Source organism: Aspergillus stella-maris (assembly GCF_047715825.1).
Source record: "Aspergillus stella-maris strain CBS 113639 unplaced genomic scaffold BDV14scaffold_31, whole genome shotgun sequence".
In the NCBI taxonomy this organism is placed as follows: Eukaryota; Fungi; Ascomycota; class Eurotiomycetes; order Eurotiales; family Aspergillaceae; genus Aspergillus; species Aspergillus stella-maris.
In genome coordinates this window covers 130,879-148,932 of record NW_027396825.1, presented here as the reverse complement: position 1 = coordinate 148,932, position 18,054 = coordinate 130,879, and the positions used below count along the sequence as shown (strand labels likewise).

The 18,054-nt window shown below is 49.4% G+C and overlaps 5 protein-coding genes across 5 annotated transcripts; 3 read left to right on the top strand and 2 right to left on the bottom strand.

The window, feature by feature from the left end:
• Nucleotides 1-3,314: 3,314 nt before the first annotated feature.
• Nucleotides 3,315-4,241, bottom strand: BDV14DRAFT_174465 (uncharacterized protein). The gene has a single exon (XM_073768898.1). It carries the CDS (start codon nucleotides 4,178-4,180, stop codon nucleotides 3,338-3,340), a length of 843 nt encoding a protein of 280 aa, XP_073627600.1. The 5' UTR covers nucleotides 4,181-4,241; the 3' UTR covers nucleotides 3,315-3,337.
• Nucleotides 4,242-4,916: 675 nt separating this feature from the next.
• Nucleotides 4,917-6,342, top strand: BDV14DRAFT_174464 (inosine-uridine preferring nucleoside hydrolase-domain-containing protein). The gene is made up of 4 exons (XM_073768897.1): nucleotides 4,917-5,090; nucleotides 5,151-5,508; nucleotides 5,579-5,868; nucleotides 5,929-6,342. Exons 1-4 carry the CDS (start codon nucleotides 4,969-4,971, stop codon nucleotides 6,218-6,220), a joined length of 1,062 nt encoding a protein of 353 aa, XP_073627599.1. The 5' UTR covers nucleotides 4,917-4,968; the 3' UTR covers nucleotides 6,221-6,342.
• A 394-nt stretch (nucleotides 6,343-6,736) lies between these two features.
• On the top strand, nucleotides 6,737-8,882 carry BDV14DRAFT_174462 (uncharacterized protein). Its single transcript, XM_073768896.1, has 2 exons — nucleotides 6,737-8,618; nucleotides 8,691-8,882. The coding sequence occupies exons 1-2, from the start codon at nucleotides 7,202-7,204 to the stop codon at nucleotides 8,696-8,698; spliced, it is 1,425 nt and encodes a 474-aa protein (XP_073627598.1). The 5' UTR covers nucleotides 6,737-7,201; the 3' UTR covers nucleotides 8,699-8,882.
• A 6,163-nt stretch (nucleotides 8,883-15,045) lies between these two features.
• On the top strand, nucleotides 15,046-15,711 carry BDV14DRAFT_200686 (uncharacterized protein; the record flags this gene model as incomplete). The annotated part of the gene is made up of 1 exon (XM_073773571.1): nucleotides 15,046-15,711. One exon carries the CDS (start codon nucleotides 15,046-15,048, stop codon nucleotides 15,709-15,711), a length of 666 nt encoding a protein of 221 aa, XP_073627597.1.
• On the bottom strand, nucleotides 15,706-17,997 carry BDV14DRAFT_174457 (AATF family protein). The gene is made up of 3 exons (XM_073768895.1): nucleotides 17,916-17,997; nucleotides 17,734-17,836; nucleotides 15,706-17,672 (listed from the first exon to the last, which is right to left on the bottom strand). The coding sequence occupies exons 1-3, from the start codon at nucleotides 17,971-17,973 to the stop codon at nucleotides 16,148-16,150; spliced, it is 1,686 nt and encodes a 561-aa protein (XP_073627596.1). The 5' UTR covers nucleotides 17,974-17,997; the 3' UTR covers nucleotides 15,706-16,147.
• Between the last annotated feature and the right edge of the window lie 57 nt (nucleotides 17,998-18,054).

Here is an 18,054-nt window from a genome sequence, read left to right as displayed (position 1 = left end):
GCAATTGAATGTGCTTTCCATGCTGGACTAGTCTATCCCTAACGGCAGCGCGGGTTCCTATTCACTCTTACTGCCTGGATCCCATGGGAATTTATGTCTTACTAACGGTGCCCGACCATCTAGTGGCTCTACAGTGGTTCAGGTATAGATTAGTATCACTGCTTAAGTATGACGTGGCAGTCTTTCCGTACCAAGTTTCTCCTAGGTAATACTGTGCATCTCGATGAATACCGCGTTGCTCTGTCAGGCTCCTCTTATGTGCACCCCCTATGAACCTGCTTGGATCTATATCATCAAGGACTATTTTGGCTCGCCATGGTTCTTATTTGCTTAAGTGTCAAGGTAGTCCAAACCACCAGCTATTAGTACACTTTACCAATTTCTAGACCCTTCAGCAAAATATATTATGAACTAGTAATACAAGTCTGCACAATATAGTACCAAGGAACAGAGCATCTGGCCATGGGCCTGGGAGTATAGCCACCTTGTATGTTCTCAAGGGCGTACACTGTCTTCAACAGTGGTAGACCTAGTATTAGACGATGGCTGCATCTCGGCCTTGTCGCCGCACCGCTGCATGACTAGATTAGAGTTTCCTAGCCACTAGCTCGGATTGAAGGGTACGACATGTTCCAGTCTACCTAGTCGCAGTGAATACCACCCTTGAGTTCTTCTCGTAGTCCCTCCTGGAATGCCATGCGGACTGGAGAGTGTAACATCATGCTAATAACACGGCATCCTGGAAGTAGTGCATTACACTGAAATCAATCATGCAAGACCATCTCCTCAAGCACCATATGCATCTCTCTACATTACAACTAGAATGTGAGGACCTGTGAAATCGACGCCGAAGTTGACAGCTACTAAGGCCATAAACGGCCGCAGTCCCACCCGTAACTCTCAAAGCAGTGAGCCACTGCTCTAACGTACCCCCGTGTTTTCGCCAAGCCGTTCTAGTCCCTCCCTGGGCCGATGTTGAATGAACGGCAGACGCTCAGTCTCAGCGAGCTTCAGTCCCTCTCAACTCGCGACCAAACTGACGCCGAAACCAGCCTCCTTCGCAGCCAGATTCAGCTGCCCCAAGGCCGACCCGTCTCATCAAGTGCTCTATAAAATGCTACCTTTTCCCTGATTCTTCTTTGTTCCTGCATTCACCCTTTCAACTTCCCTCCCTCGCCCGCCTTGACAATCTCGGCCCCAACCTGAAGCCCATTATTTCTAGATTCCAGTCCCTCTCTTCAATATCTCTATCTACCTACTAGATCCCGCAGGTTGTGGACAGCCATGCCGGAGACAATGATGAAAATGTTTTCCTCGCGGAGTTTCTGGAGGGCCTGGCCGAGCCGGAAATGCTGCATGGGGTCTTCGGTGTTGGACAGGGAGACCTGCACGATGAGGACGTTTTAACAGGTTGGTCTCTGGTTCAAATGCTGCGGGATATCAGTTAGCTATTCTTCTCATCCTGTTGTGTTGCAGGACTGCGACATACCGCACTTGAAGCCCGCCCAGACATCGTGGTCCAGTCCCGCTTGACCCCCTTAGCCTTGATCCCCGCCTCCTTAAACGCATAAAGCACCTTGGTTGCAACCTCCTTGCTACTGATGTTCGGATACGTATCCTCGTAGTAATGGCTTGGGAAGCCGTAGAAGCTGCCAATGGCAATAAACCATTAACTAATCATTTCGCACAGCCACCTCACTCAAATCCAAACCGAAAGCAAATAAATCTTAAGATATCTGTGTGTGCCTCCTAGGCGCCATCAAAGCCCGGTGTGGGTTTGCACGAAAGGAGCTTTTGGACCATGTCCCCATCGTTCACAGCGTGCACTATAAAAGGCATGCTGATTTCGGGCTGGATAAATGCAATCGGAGCAAGGAAGGGTATATCTGCCCCAAGGCTCTCAACCTCCTCACTAGGACCGAGATTGCACCGTTCATTCAGCCCCGGCATCTTTCCGAGACGGTTAGCGGATTGAAAAACCAAAACGGGTTCGTCCACACCGAATGCAGCGTCACGGAATGCAAATTCGATTATGATGCAAGTTTTAAAATCACTTCCGAAAACTTCCATCTTCCACGATGCGAGCAGACATGCCTCAAGATCAAACGGCCCGATGATAGTCTGGGACAGTTTAACAAAATCATCACTGAGAAAGATATGCCTGCGGTGAACGTTGACTATTCACCCGAAACCAAAAATGCCTGGTGGGTGAAAGCAGGCGGCGAGACGTTAGCCGTCTCTCATGTTTGGAGGGACGGGATACATGGAACAAGAGACGAGGGACTGAATGCCTGCATCCACGATCTCCTTGTCCAGATTGCCAAAAATGAGGGTTGTACCAGCTATTGGATCGACTGCGCTACAATACCGGAAGCCAACGTCGAATCTGGACACGACACGACGCGGAGTACAATGATCCAAATGATCAACAAAACATTCTACAATGCACGCATTGTGCTGTGTTGGGACAAGAGTTTCACTACTTCAGACACAGATGCTGGGAAGGCATTGCTGTCGCTGATTGTCTCCCCCTGGCATCGGCGGGCATGGACTTTACTGGAGGGAAATAGAGCCCAATTCGACCGGATGCGCTTTCTCCGATGGAAGGAAGACAAAGAATGTGGTTTTGAGCTCTTTCAATTGCACCGGCATGTTCTGTCGGCCTTCGGGCTAGATACAGTGGTGCCATTATGGATTCAGTCGGCGCTTGTCGAGCTTCTACCTTATGCTGAGGTCAGATTGAGTATGGAAGCAGCGGGACTCCTGTTGAGTGGACGGCATGCCACCCGAACTGGCGACTCCGAGACAATTTGGGGCCTACTCTGCCCGGCTATGGCCATCGCCGATGTGAACGATCTTCAATTCAATGATCCTTACTTTTATGCCAAGGGGAAAGCTGACGTCGCCTTCCTGAGCTCCAACGCGACCCGCTTTCGAACCAATGGCTTTTCACGGTCCTGGAGGCCTGGGAAGACCGATGCCACTGTCTGGGTCCGCACAGCGTATGGAGGCATTGAAGCTGATATTGAAGAAGACGCGAATGGAAAGAGTTTAAGATGCGATTGGTGGGTAAAAATTTACGAAACGCAGGCTGAACATCGGATGTTGAAGGATCTCATTCGTCCGAAGCAACCAGAGGGATTTGGCAGTATGGAAATCCTGTCATATTTGAAGAAAAATTGGTCTTTCAATGCACATTTTGCACTCATTTGCCCGATTCTAAAAGGGGACCCAATGATTCCCACGGAAACGGACGGCGACAGGCGTTCCGTCCCACAGGTGAAAGGGGCTTGTTCAACAGCGAATCGATCATGCCCCGATCGCCGAGATAGAGTGTTCAAATGGTTGCGTTCTCGTGGACGGCGACGAGCATGCAGCCTGTATGAACCTCGCGGTTCCGCAGGTACAGTGGCGATCGTTTTATCTGGACAAATTGCGAGCACAAGAAGGAAACACTTCCGACCAAGAGAAGGACTCCCTTTCCAATGCAGCCTAGGCTGAGTAGGACTGCCCCAGTGCCTGCGGCAAGGAAAAGCTGCGCGGCTACCTGGAGGCGATGGCTCCAGGGGCGATGTAGGATGCTGGGGGTTCTTGCCTTTTTTCCACGCTGCGACACGAAGACAATATCGAGCTGCTGCGCGCGTCCATACATTCGCTTCCGCTGCACCAGCTCTCCTATCCGATCGCCGCAGTGCACCTCACTCTTTGCTGCTGCTAGAGAACCATGGGAAATGACATCTGGTGGGAATCGGGCCAAGAGCTCGGCCTTATGCTCTATAATCCAGTCGTTTAGATCCTCCTGTGTAATCTCTGGGGTGGCTGTCCCATTGCCGAAGGCATTCGCTGCAACACTTGCCGCTGCGGCGCTGTTATAACAGGGAAAGACACTGCCCCATTGTACATCGTACACTCTGAGTGGATCTCCCGTCGCACTAGCGGTGTCAAGGAAAATGTCTCGTTCACGTAGGAGCTTTGCGACGCTGCCCAGCTCCCAGCCCACTCGGCAACTATGTCCGGGATGTCTGGCAAGCTTGCCCAAAATGTGAGGAAGAGTGTCCCATGGGACCAACCGTCCCGATTGCTGACTTCGGTGGCATGGGACTTTGCTGTGAGCAACGAAAACAGTACTGCCACTGCTAAAGTCGGTGCTAGGCGATCCAACAGGTGGTAAGCCCTCCATGTGCGCGTCATTCTAGGTGAGGGTGACTCTGTAATCTGCTTAGACTTCATCGCATATCAAGGTGTTCTGAGCTGAAAGTATATGGACGAACGATCAAAAACATAAGGAGCAGGCCTCACCCATCCTTATTATTCTTCTTCTTATTTGTGTCTTCTTTCTTTCTCTTTTTTTTTTTTTTTTCTTTTCTTAAGCGTGACTGGGGCGCCGTCAGACTCCATTGTGCCTGGCTTTTGACAAATCGTAACGTGTAGAACAGGGGTCCGGAACAAACAATTAGTTCTTTACCAGCCTGAACCTTATCCTTGTTGCTAGTAGAAGGACGTATATTTGCGAGACTAATCTCTAGTTTGGAAGTTGAGTGGGTGTATTTATGGCAGCTCTCAAAACAAGAGAAAAAGAAAAGAAAAAGAAAAGAGAGAAGGAGAGAGAAGAAGATGATAAGAGCAAGAGTAAATAATTCATTAGGAGGGTAAAATGCACATCAGCATCATGGATTCGATTGATACTCAACGCCATTTGTGAAAGGTTGAAGCAGCTGACCGGTTGCATACCACCGACATATCAGCTCTGTCCAAGTCTCCAGCAACGTCCCTGCCAGCAAGATCCTTGTCGTTATTTGTATTTCTGACCCGCGACAGGCGACGAGGAATCTCTTGCCCCTCATTCAGCTCACATCAGGAGATTGAAAACAAACTATCTCCCTGCCCGTGTCGGATTTTTCGATCTCTCCCAATTACGTCCCCTCCGTTTCATCTGCACTGGTGTTATATTGGGCTTGATATTGAAAGATGCGATTGTCATGGGCTTGGATAATACTTCTCTGCCTGGCGGAATTGGCCTTCGAATACCGCCTGGAAAAGAAGAAAAAGAAGAAGCTGATTATCGATACTGATTTATTCAGCGATGTAGAGTAAGTAGTACATTCCGACTGAAAGTTTTCGCCATCCACTCAATACTCTCCATCTTCTAGCGACACGGCGGCCCTTCTCCTGGCCTGCACGCACCCAGAAGTCGACCTGCTCGGAGTAAATGTGAATTATCCATCGACATATTCTGGCTTGGCGGCTTCCAGCATCCTTGGCTATTACGGCTTTTCGCATCTTCCAATCGGCCTCACACGGCCTTTCACGAACGCGACCTTTTTCGACCACTATGCATATCAGCATGGAGAATACGCGAGCAAGTTGGCCTATCATTGGCGTGAGTACGCCGCTCTTTCCTGGATAGATGTTAGCTCGACCTCAGATCCCGTGGATTTGTACCGCCGGCTATTGTCACACGAGGAAGATCGGACGGTGACAATTGCCAGTATTGGGTTCTTGGATAATGTAAAAATTCTTCCACCCTATGAAATACCCGACCATGTAACTAACGTTGACCCCCATTACCGCCTGCTAGCTTTCCGGCCTGCTTTCATCTGCGCCAGACTTATACTCCTCTCTACCCGGGAGAGAGCTGGTAGAAGAGAAGGTCTCTGAGCTTGTGATCATGGGTGGGCAATACCCTTCTGGTCAAGAATTCAATTTTGCCGGACACAACGCCACAGCTGCAGCTCATGTTGTGAATGCCTGGCCCGGGCGTATTACGTTCTCCGGCTTCGAGATGGGACAGGACGTCTACTCAGGAGCCGACCTCATGGTGAATGGCCCAGAGAACGATCCGATTAATGCAGCTTACCGGTGGTACAAGTCCGTTTCCCCCGCCTACTATACTCTCTGGTCTTGGGGCACCACTAACGAGGTCTTCAGTGGTTATAATATCCCTCGAGAGTCTTGGGATCCGCTCACTGTCCTCTACGCTATCAACGGGCTCGGAGATATTTTTGCATTTGGAAATGAGGGGGGTCATAATTATGTATATCCCAACGGGACGAACGTGTGGCAACCAGAGGATAAGTTAGAGGGCTCTCATAGTTATCTGAAGCTGAAAGTGGGCACGTCCGTGGCTGGGGCTCTTCTCGATAAGCTTTTTCTCCATGGCGCTTTGAATGTTGCGAAATGCTCATGTCAAGAAGGTCCATTGAAGAGCCCTATTTCATAATTAACACATGTTTCAAGTAGACAAATCTGGTCTATTGACACCCATATCATCCTTGACTTCCAGCCGTTCTGTCCATAGTGGGAGCAATAACAGTTTCAATGAGTCTAGTCAATGCAATCTCTTTTCTCGATTTATAGATTCATTCTAGCAACTTACTTTGTGCTGGTGCGACAAGATCCTTGTTATTGACAAGATGAGGTCCAGGAGAGTAGTACTATTAGAATAAAGATAATCGGTGTGGGTTATTTATAAAAAAAAAAAAAAAGAACAGAAAGAGAAGAAGCAAAAAAGACACCCACCAGCGCACGGCAGCGACCGTGGCAGACTTTCAGCAGATTTGTATAATTCTGTTGTTATTACACTCAGACGAGGCCTGCAGGGTATGAGGAATCGCATGTGACATTGCGGGGTGGGCAGAGAAGGCAATTATATCTGGCCAACCATTGTTGCCACAGAATGGTATTTAACCAGCCCATTTTCGCAGCATATCAAAAATCTCTCCTGAGAATTAGGATCCTTGGAATTAACTTCGTGGCCTTTAAGTACATACTCACAGTACTTCGGTATCAATCCACTATTACCTCACAGTACAGTAAGATGCCAAAATTGAACTCTATGGATGGAAAGACCATATTTGAAATCGAATGAGAGACTCTCCTCAGCAGTAGAATCCTAGACATTTCCGGAACTGGCACGGCTTGCAGGTACCGTCTCGTCAGCTGCACCGACTTCGTCGACAGCAGGAAGCTGACCATCCATGAATACACCGACTTCCCTCAGGTCCCGTTTGCCGCGGTGTCCTATGTCTGGCGTGGTAACACTCCCGGTAAAGGCTTTGATGGGCGCGTATTCAATGTGCCAGTTCCGAACACCGAAGGGGCCGAACCAGGGGACCCCATCGGGGTTGATGTCCTGCACGAGGCCTGTGTTGCATCTAGAGCTTATGGAGCGACACACATCTGGATTGACCGGCTCTGCATCATGCAAAAGTGCAAGGCTGATAAAAGATGGCAGATTTCTCAGATGTACAAGATGTACAGAGACTGCTGCATCTGCATCGTCGCACCTGGAGGCGTACAATGTCTTGTGCGTCTCGATGAAGAAACCCATTGGATTCACCGCGGCTGGACATTACAGGAGGCAGTAGCGCCGCCACGTGTTATGGTACTGTTTCTGTGGATGCTCAGCTCTCTTCCAGCACATGCTGGCGATACCCAGGGACAAATTGAGGAGGTGACCAAGATGAAATCGGCAATGGCCTCCTTGTCGCTCCTCGTTGATGCTTGCACTACCGGCACTCTTTCGGTTGTGAATGGAGAGACACGGCTGCTACTAGAAGTCAAGCTGTTCAGCTCATACCCTGCGGACAGATCATACAATGATTTTCCGTTCTGGCGCGCAACACGCAGAGTGTTCTCCCCAAACGTCGGTGCTCTTGCCCGCATTATGTCGCCAGATCTCGACCAGGACGCCAAGGGCCATTCAATCTGGCAGAGCGCACTTATGCGCACGTCATCTCGTCCCGTCGACATGGTCTTTAGCATTATGGGGCTGTTTGGTGTCACGCTGGACACTTCACAGTTCCACGAACAGGACCGTGTTGGGGCCACAATTGCGCTCGCACGAGCGATTCTGGAGAACGGGGGACGGGCAACCTGGCTGGCCACAGCCTTCCGTATCGCGCCATCGTCACAAATTTCTACCTTCTCTAGGTTTCCTCGCACCTCAGTCTCCGGAAAGGCGTTTGTGAGAGTGGCCACAGGATTGCAGGAAGTTTCGACCCTCATGGAGAACGAATACCCTGTAACCTCAGTGCTGGTTCCCATGCCCTGCGGCTCGATGGACGATCAAGGTTACCTAACCTGCATTGCGAGAGCCGTTCTCATTCAGCCTCTCCCCGCTATACCCGAGTCCACTGAAGCTGATCATGCGATACCCTCTCATTTGCAAGCCTTGGATGATTCTTGGTGGGAGTTCAAAGAGAGCGCTCACACCGGGCACAGAGAAGCGTTTGCAGTGCTACTCGGCTTTTTCGTAGGTTACTACCCAGGGGGTACACCTGCACACGACGCAAAGAACATCCGCGCCATGATCATCGAGGAGCACGGGTCGAGGAAGTTCCACGTGCGATCGTACCTGATGCTCAGTAACACTCTTCGGGCTTGGGTTAAAACTTGGCCCAAGCAAACATTCAACATTGGTGGACCTGCGTTGGGGGCCAGTGAAGATCTGGGAGAGGAATTGCCTCTTGTCTCTTCGGCCACGGAGCCTTATCTTAATAATCCAACTAGCGCACCGCGTAGTGCTGTTCCTACCTTGGCAGATGTAGCCATTCGTCGCGCTCGATGGGCCGTTCGACAGGAGACACTGGAACAAGAGTATGCGGAGCCTAAACAAACTAGCTTGCGTTAGTTAGCTTTCTATGCTTAGAAGCTTTCCAGTGCTGTTTTCTTTTGTTTTATTTTCATACTTTCTTAGAACATTTATTTCTCAACCAAGCAGACTCGCGGCCAATGAAAGCCTGCTTTATTAAAACCTGGATCGTCGGAAAGTACGAGCAAAGAGTCTCACAGGTGAACGAAGATGCGTTGGGCGCGTGAAACCTGAAGCACTAGCGCCTTCAGCGCAGCGCTTCAGCCTCAGAGAAGGGCTAACAATCAAGTCTCGGAAATAAGATCAATGAGGCAAGTCCATCCTAAACAAGTATATCTCAGGTCCATGAGAGGGTACCACCTACACCGCAAGCCACACGACCGATCTGGATTAAGCCCAAATCAGACATAGGCTTGTGGTCTGAACACCTAAAAGGTCAGAGGGGGAAGAGCAAAGACCTAAGATGGTAGGTCCAGACGCTGATGACTTGGGTCATAAGATCTGGTGCGTAGGCTGATTGACACAGCACCAAAAATGCCAGACCCTGCGCTCCCGGCCAGGCCGGTCGTCAGACCGCGGTCGTACAACCACCATAGACGGAGGACCACTAACTGGTGTCTACGGCAGGTGCAAGACCAAGACAGTCGTCTGCCTACATGGTTGCGGCCCGTCTGGCCTGCCAACCACCCCAATTTCACTAAGTCTTCCAGTTCCTTCGCGTCAGAATTCCACTTCGCGTGTGATTAACTCTATTGTGTCTTCGTCCACCGCAAGCTCTCCGCCGAAATTTATAAAGATTTTATTTATATTATCCTTTATTACCGCCTTAAAACACTAGGCCAGGGTAAGTTTTTGCAGGTTCTTATCTTAGAACATGGTCTAATGGTTTTTTGCCTCTTTCCTTGCCACGCGTTCCACCTGTAATAGGTTGGATTGTTCAATAAGGACTCCATGCACCGTCTTCCAATGTCCATTCTTTTCTCGGGCGCAAAACACAATAGTAACAGGTTGAGAATCCGCCTCTGAGCGTGCTCGACTGGGCTGCACATCCTGCGGCAATCGGGCGGCTATTTATGCCAGTATTTTTCTTCCACGTCGCCCTGTCTTTCCTGAAATTGCATCCTTTCGCGTTTGAATGGGACCAGCCGACGGGGCTCCGGCGTTTAATCTTAAATTATTTTTTAGGGTAATATGGATTGTGCCATTTATTTCTAGCAGACTAAAATATTTTTGCGATAGACATGACAAGATGCTAAGTCACTATCAGGTCCTTTCTAAAACTTATAAAGATGGTGAAATTACTATTATTAATTACTGCGCGAACGCACTTATCAACAGCAACTTTATATAGTTAACAATTGTAAAAGCGCGCATATTAGCTAGGATCTCGTGCATATTAGTTAGCAATAATCTACGCCCCAGCAAGTTAAGTAGGGCTTATAGAGGCCATATTTATCTTTTTCCATGCCTGTTACTTATAGACATAAAATATAACTGTGACCCTTTACTCTAGTTACACTTTACTAGAAAGACCTTTATGCATGCTTCGAGGGTGAAGAGCAGGAACTTCCAGAGTTGGTCTTCCCCGATCTTCTGCTACTGCCGGGTCTGTTGGCTCTTCCACCACAGGAACATCAAATAGAGAACCCTCGCCTTCAGGCCTTTCAAATGCCTGCCACTGAGCCTGTTCTAGATCGAGTAAATCTGCTCTATGTCTTTTGGTCCCCTGTTAAGAAAGCACAAGTTTAACAGCACCCGCCGTGGTCCCACCCCTAATACTTCAAACACTGCCTAGATAATTAACAGCAGCCAGCTCCAATTCAGGACGTTCCTGCTGTCTATTATAGTCAGGAATCACACTTTCACCACCTAGCTGGCTTCCCTCTTCCCGCAATCGTGTAATCAGACTCGGCAAGTCAGCGGGAAGCTTAGTTACAGGCCGGGAGGCATGATCCTCCATAGCCCCAGGTGTTTGGAGCTGAGCAAGAGCATCTACGCGCTCCCGAGCTACTTAATCTTCTTGGAGGAGTTCTTTACCCGTTTCTATGCTAAGCTCCGTTCTTCCATTTGCCATTTGCTCTCCTGCTATTCCTTCCTAAGCCTTAGCTGGTAATAGTCCTCCAGAAACCTCTTTGGGGCATTCCAGCTTGTTAAGTGGCCAAGTTATTTCCTGCTCTATGTGCTCTGTGATTAGTTGCAACAGACCTAGTCCAAGCTAATGCTTAGTGCTTGAGTTTAAGTTGGTCATGCCTCCCTGCGCGGTTGACTGGCCTTGAGTGGCAAGTAATCTTTTGATTGCTTTGTGGTTGCCCTTCTATGTAGTATTATATGGTTTTTATTTTGCATTCCTACTCTTTCTTTGCGATGTGGGCGGCATAATGCTTGACTGGTGGGATAATATAGTTGGCGTCCCAAGGCAATACTGCACTGATTGGTTCTGTGCTAAGAAGTCTATATCCACTTCCACTTCCACCGCACCTGCTCCCTTGTTTGTTATTCTCTTTATATCTGTATCCCATGGTGCCCTTAAAGTTTAATAATTTATAGTAGCCGCGTCCTCCAACACAGGGCTCCTATCCACTGCTCGGCTAAGTAGGTCCTCTTCATCAATCTCTGTACAATCTCTTTCCTTACTATCGGAATCCATTCCTCTACTCTGTTGTTCGACATCCTCTGCTCGGGGTTGATCTTCCGCGCCAGAGCTATCCCAATACATATCCATAACCTTAGAGATAGTGGAGGCCTCTTCTATTGAACCTTGACTGGAAGACTTTTAGGGGAGGAGAGGGTCGTGCTCTACCGCCTGCTGCTTTTCTTGCTATTAACGCCGTCTATTTTCTTGCCTTGGATGTTGTTCGTCGGGAGTTTCCGACTGATCCCGACGGTCATTTGAATGACTCCTTATTAAAGTCGGTTCTCGACATATGGTCGTAGGCCGATTCCTGTTGTAATCTCGGCACATCGCTTGGGACAAACAAAGGTAAAAGAGGATCATTGGATAACAATTGCCCCTGTGAAGTACTTTGTGAGGTTGTTAGGAAGAACTTGCCAAAAAAAGGCATAGTAAACGCTTCGTCTCACCTCCAGGGACGAGAGCCGGGCGGGCGGTGATGACAATACGGTACGGAGGCCTATTTGAACAAAAGGATAGAAACTCACGTGGCCGGTAAACGCTAGTATTCTGCCTGCAGAATACCCATCTAATTGTACATGCTTTATGTTACCAAATGGCTACTTATCCTAAGCACGAATGCAAAGGTGCAAGCTTTACTTTGGTTATGGAATAATTGGATTGTCCTCCTTGCCTTCCTTAATAATCTCTGGAGCTTGTGCTGGGCTTTAGCTAGAAGAACTGTCTCTATACCATGGTCTAATTATACAAAGCGAGGCTGCTGCTAGGTAATTTAAAGGGTATTCAGGAACTAGCAAAGGACATTAACAGCTGTACAAGAGCTGATTCCAACATAGATCCAGATAACATAGCAAGAATAGGCATCAATTGCTGCATATATCTTGATTCCGTACAGGGCAAGCTTTAAATAGCCATGAGTAGACCATATTGTCAAGGTGCGGGCTCGGGAATGCAGTTAGAACAGGATAACAAAGTAGATACATGGTCAGAATGCAGGATCAGGCTATTAGACAGGCGCTTAGTATAACCAGACATTGCTCAGGAATGGGATTGATGTTGGCGTTAAGGAAGTATTGGTCAGCCAGGCGGTCAGAACAGGCAGAATCTCGCGATACTCATTCCGCGCACCGTGCCCGGAATGAGGCTCTAGGCTGGCACCGTGACACATATAAAGTTAGGCCCAGGAACAATATAAGCTCCACGATAGTGTTAAAGATCTTGTAGACGGTGTTATACAGCATGAGGTACAAGGTCTTGGTAAATTCTAAAGCATTGGTCCCTTGTATATAATTAGACTTGTGTAGATATATATATCCATCACGTACCAGGAGATTATAAACCCGTGACTTTAAATATGTTGTAGAGCCATTTGTTAAGGTACGGGCTCAGGAGTGTATTTAGAACAGACTAACAAAGTAGATACACGGGCAGAACGCAGGATCAGGCTATAAGAGAGGCGCTTAGTGTAACAAGATGTTGCTCAAAGATCAGGAACAGGATTAACATCAGAGTTAAGGAAGTATCGGTCATCCAGGCGGTCAGAACAGGCAGAATATCGCGATCCTCATCCCGGGCACGGTGCCCGGAATAAGGTCTCAGATTTCAAGTACCCAGGTACTTGAAATGCACGTGACCTCTATTGGTCAGCCAAGCGGTCAGAACAGGCCGATTGCTAGACAAGGCATTCTGGCTTGTACAAGGACACAAATGTAGTGGTGAGCTGACAAGGCAGGCAAGCGGGAGGTAAGGCGGTATACAGAAAATTTCAGATCACGTGGGTTTTTATCCTTTTGTTCAAATAGGCCTCCGTAATACGGTGTACGGGGCCGGCTATCCCGGAAACGGACAAACTGTACTTCTAAACAAACTAACTGGAAACGGGAATTCACAGCTCCTCGCTTTACATGCCAAATGCCAACTATCAGTCCAAGAATAAGAGCGCAAATCCGTCCATCCCGTCCATGGTTCATTCGCCGAGCCGATTGTCTTGAGTTTCAGTCACCTCAAGACTGACCCCCTTCTTCTTTCGTCAGGAAATACATTCCGACGCCGGGCCCGTGCCCCGATACAGGATTTGGTTGATTGATTAAGCCAACGTTATAATTGTACGCTGGATATAATCACTCATAGACAGAAATCTCTTGTGCCAACCAGGGTTGGTGATATTCATTGGGGTTATGGTGATTCTACGTGTCCCAGTGATGTTAGGTAATTCGCCCTCGAGGTGAGAACAGCTAGTGCGCCCTGAGTCGTGTTTACATTGCTTTTGTGAAGACGAATTTGTGAGATAGAAGTATGTAACGAGTATGGTTAAGCTGATGGATGATATATAGGTAGATATCGAGGGGCACAGGGTAGCGCTGGTTTGGTACCTTACAGTATCCCCCAGATTGTTCCATCTTGGCTACCTGCCTTGTCGAATGGCGAAGATTCAATCTGATTGGTGACTATGATGTTGGCGTTTTTAGTTATTCTAAATGCCACCCATAGGACCTGCGATGCGCGGCTTATCTGGATTAATGAGGGTAGACTTATTCTGCCAGTTAGGTCTCAAGGTCGATCAACAGTAAGCTTCTTCTTCTTGCCCTTGTCTTCAAGCGGCTCAGGAAACACCAAGCTTAGTTGCACCATGCTCGTGAATAAGATTCGGTGTCTTGCAACATGGCCAAAGTTAGGGCACCGCCATCATATGACCGCGGCGGCCGCAGTCTGACATCGCCCGCGGTTGGATCAACGCCACGTCTGATTCGCGGGCGTCAGTTCGCTGGGTTTTCCTGAGAAATACGTCATACGCGAAACCGGCCATAAGCCAGCAGTAGCACCCTCTGCACTCAAAGCCAAGCTCAGACCATCAGCTAGTTAGTGCCGCAAATCCTTTGTGCTGACTGCTGACCTGACCAGAACACGGCCCGCTGGAGTAATTAGCAGTTAGGTAGCTGGGGGCCAACAGCAACTCCATAGCTAAGCGTGGCTGTGATACCCCTGACAGCTTCCAATTTCCATTAAAATCACACGTGGCAAACTAAGATGAAGTTTTTCCCTCCCTAACCTTCCAGATCCTACACCAAAGTACAAACACCATTCGGCTATCTTGGCTGTCTCAAAGTCTGTGCTAGGTTCATCGGTTCCATCCGAGATAAATTGGATAGAGCGGTGATTGGCTGTAGCGAGTGGAGGTGGCTTACACTAAATCCCATCGCAGCTGAAAATTGACGCGAGAGCCAATGGCGATCATTATGAACAGCGTTATTGCAGTGGAGATTGTGTGGGGAGAGTATACCGCTGGTCACCTGCAGAGGGCTTAAGGGGGATGGTGCAGCTTGTGCAAGCCGTCTGGGGGCCTGGGAATGGAGATGGACTCGTCAGCTCATCTTATAAAGTTATAACTGGCTTTCTCGCTTTCTTTGAATGACTTGTTGACTTTCTCCTCTTGAACTTGACATTAAAGTCTGGTAACCAAACTACACCCAGCGGCCTATAATAACTCCGCATTCCATTCCCCTGAACTGCAGGGCTGAACGCATTCTGCATATAAACCTGGACCAGGATTCCCATTTGCCTTGGTCAGTCTGCAAGTCGAGTAACACAACTTCTTGGTCTTGGTCTTGGTCTTTGCCGTGTGCAGGGTGGTCTGTGCCTTGATCATCTCACTCGTCCCGTCCGACTACGTCAGCTTGTCGTTGAGCTCCAGCTCCCAAGCAACCTACCTTGGTTGCTACCTGAAGCTGGTTCTGCATATATCCGGGGCTATTTTATCTAGCTGATAGATTACCAAAATTACCTTTGACCGATCGCAACATCAACCAAATCGAGACTCAAAATGCCGTTTCTCCACAAGTTCGCTTCCCCGCTTTTCCGCTCCCGCTCGTCCAGGTCGCCATCGCGAGACTCGACCCCGTCATCCAAGAATGTCGCATACTCTCCTGTTAGTCAATCCGATCAGGTACAGCTGCAGACAAAGACGCAGACGCACAAGCCCGACTCTTACTTTGGCAAACCGAACCCCGCATCTACCGTCCAAGAACTGGAAACACAGACACAAGCGCAGTTTATCTACGAGGACATCAACCCCCCCACTGGGCTTGAACATCTCGCTTCAACACAAGTTCTTCCACAATCGCTTTCAACCTCACAACTATCCTCAACAATCTCCCTCCACTCACAAACACCAACAGGCCCAGACCCAACAATGTTGAGCGAAACAACCTCTACCACATTACCCCCCTACAACGACGTAAGTGGCTCCGTCGTCGTCGACACAGAGGGATACCCGCGCTTCCTCACGCCAGATGAACAACAAGAAAGGGAAAGTACACTCCAGAAAGCGGTTCATGAGCGCATGATGGGGTTGCCTAGACGGACGGAGTTTACCTGGGAGGTTCAGGGGGGGCCGGTTTTGCCGAGGTATGAGGGGCCTGGATCTACGCTGGCACAATCTGTGGGGGAAGGGGCGGAGGTTGGGGTTGGGGGTGGAGAGAAGCGGTGATCTTATGAAACAGAGATCCAGATGGAAGTCTTTCACGGTTGGCGCATTGAGATTGGGATTGGGAGCTCGCGATTTCAACGGGTAGGCGATAAGGGCGACTTTGCATTTGCATTGACGGCCGGGTAGCATTCAATGGGCAGCATTTTCTCTTCTGCGACAGGCGAGATGTTGGGGGTTAAGGCATTGGCTTCTTGAGGGTGCAACCAAGTTGGGGGTGTTGACTTTCGTTTCTGGCATCGCTCGGCACTTTTCTATTATCCTCTATCTCTTTCTTTTCTTTATCGTTCGTGATACCTCAGCATTGCATTTTGACAGATGCGCTCGCTATGCATGCATTCTATATTTCTTTCATTGTACATACTTGAAAACCTGACCTATTTACACCACCTCAACCAAGTCTATTTTTGCCATCGTACCTCCCTGAAATCATACAACTCTACCCCCTAAAAAGCCTCAATCCCCCCTCAACCGCATCCTCATCCTCACTCTCCCCTCCACCAATCCCCTCTCCATCATCCGAATCCTCCCCAAGGAAACCAGCCGCACTCCTCCCCAACAAACTAGCAAAGAACTCCTCGCGTGCGCGCCCAGTCCACGTCCCGGTATCCTCAGGCGCCATGAAATTCTGCAATTTCTCATGAACATCGAACCGCATCTTCCTTCCCTTGGACGCGCGCGTGTCAACGTCCCGCTTGACTTTATCCTTGCGCATCCCGGTGACGTGGTGCGTGCGCGACGGGAGGATGTTCATGTTTAGATGCAGTGTGTCGAGGCCGTTTGTGATACTGTCTGATGAAGACATGCGTTGACTTACGAGGTCGCGGAGGAGGGATTGGTAGGTTGCTGTGTCGTCGTAAATGTACACCGAGTCTTGCGATGAGGGATCGGAAGATATGCGTGCTTTCTTCGCCGCGCGCAAGTCGGCAGTCTCACTTGCGACGTGTGCATCTAGCACTGCAGTAATGGTTTGTTGTTGCGCATTCGAACCAAGGAGTTTCCCCTTTGAATTCGCGAGCGTTGAACCGCTGGAGTTGCGGACCTTCAGGGACCATTTGTCTAATATCGCGCGGCGGTGTTGGAGGGAGGGGGTTTCGAGGTCCGTCATGCGCGTCCAGAGGGTTGATGTGGGTGTTGCTTGTGTTGGCGGGGAAGGACGCTTGCGTTTCTTGTTTTCGTCGGAGTCGGGGTTTTGCGCGTCGACGAGGGTAAGGCGTAGCTCTTCGAGGGTGGACCAGAGTGTTAGAGCGGCGGATTCTGCGGATTTGAGGGCTTCGCTGTCCACGTCTCCCTTCTCTGCAGTAGCGAGTTGGTTCGAGGCAGTCAGACCCTTCTGCAATTTAATGCGGGCATTTAGGAGAGCGTCAAATGTTGCGCGCTGCTGCTTGACTGCTTTACCCTTTGTAGCGTCGACTTTTGAGGCGGCGGAGAGGGTCGCCGCGATGGACTTTTGGTCTGTGGCCATTAGGGCGCGGAGTTCGGAGCGGTCGTCGTCTGCGGAGGTAGAGGGTTTGGAGAGTTTGGACTTGGACTTGGCTTTGAGGGTTGGTCTTGCGGATGCTTCGTCGGAGTCTTCTTCGGATTCGTCGTCGTCGTCGTCGTCGTCGAGGTCCTCATCGGAGCCTTCTTCATCGGAATCGTCCTCGTCCTCATCTTCATCCTCGTCGAAGTCGCCGATATTGTCTTCGTCTTCATCCTCCTCTGACCCGTCTGTATCCATGCCATCTAATTCCTCGACCTTCTTCTTCTTTCCGCCGGCCTTTAACTTCGCCGGTCTCTCATCTTCGCTCTCAGAGATATCCTCGTCCTCATCTTCCTCATCATCTTCACTCCCCTCATCACTAGACCTCAAACCGAACGGGTCATCATCATCGCTCTCCTCCATCAGGGCATCACGACTAACGCGCGACCCGGCATATTGCTTCCCCAGCGACACCGGGTCCTCATTGCGGAGTTTTCCCTTCCTATAAACGAAATAATTAATACTCTCAACCCCAACAGAGACCGAGTAGAAAGCTAGCATACCCAACAGCCTGATAATGTCCCCGTCCAGAATCCGCATCCTTCACGGGGCCGTCATCCTCATCGCTGGTGTTTCCGCCGCGCTCGATGTCCTCGGGGTCGTAGTCTGCGACAAGCAAAGGAATCAGTCAGTGACTCGTGCGTTCTTTTCTCCGTGAGTACAGTGTAAAGAGGAGGGAACATACCCCTCGGCGTAACATCCTCCAACTCAGCAATCTGCTCGGCGAGCGACTTGGGCGCCATCTTGCTCGATAAAATGTGTATAAGAGTAAAGTAGACTAAGCAAAAATTATTTTTCTGCCGCGGGATTCTTTTCGTTATGGA

Excerpts from the sequence above, each read along its gene's own strand:
- BDV14DRAFT_174457 (XM_073768895.1), bottom strand. The coding sequence starts at position 17,973 with ATGGCGCCCAAGTCGCTCGCCGAGCAGATTGCTGAGTTGGAGGATGTT. Across the intron at positions 17,837-17,915 it reads GGAGGATGTTACGCCGAGGG|ACTACGACCCCGAGGACATC; the intron begins GTATGTTCCCTC and ends TGCTTGTCGCAG. Across the intron at positions 17,673-17,733 it reads GGACATTATCAGGCTGTTGG|GAAGGGAAAACTCCGCAATG; the intron begins GTATGCTAGCTT and ends TTTCGTTTATAG.
- BDV14DRAFT_174465 (XM_073768898.1), bottom strand. The coding sequence starts at position 4,180 with ATGGAGGGCTTACCACCTGTTGGATCGCCTAGCACCGACTTTAGCAGT.
- BDV14DRAFT_174464 (XM_073768897.1), top strand. The coding sequence starts at position 4,969 with ATGCGATTGTCATGGGCTTGGATAATACTTCTCTGCCTGGCGGAATTG. Across the intron at positions 5,509-5,578 it reads GTATTGGGTTCTTGGATAAT|CTTTCCGGCCTGCTTTCATC; the intron begins GTAAAAATTCTT and ends ACCGCCTGCTAG. Across the intron at positions 5,869-5,928 it reads GCAGCTTACCGGTGGTACAA|TGGTTATAATATCCCTCGAG; the intron begins GTCCGTTTCCCC and ends CGAGGTCTTCAG.
- BDV14DRAFT_174462 (XM_073768896.1), top strand. The coding sequence starts at position 7,202 with ATGCAAAAGTGCAAGGCTGATAAAAGATGGCAGATTTCTCAGATGTAC.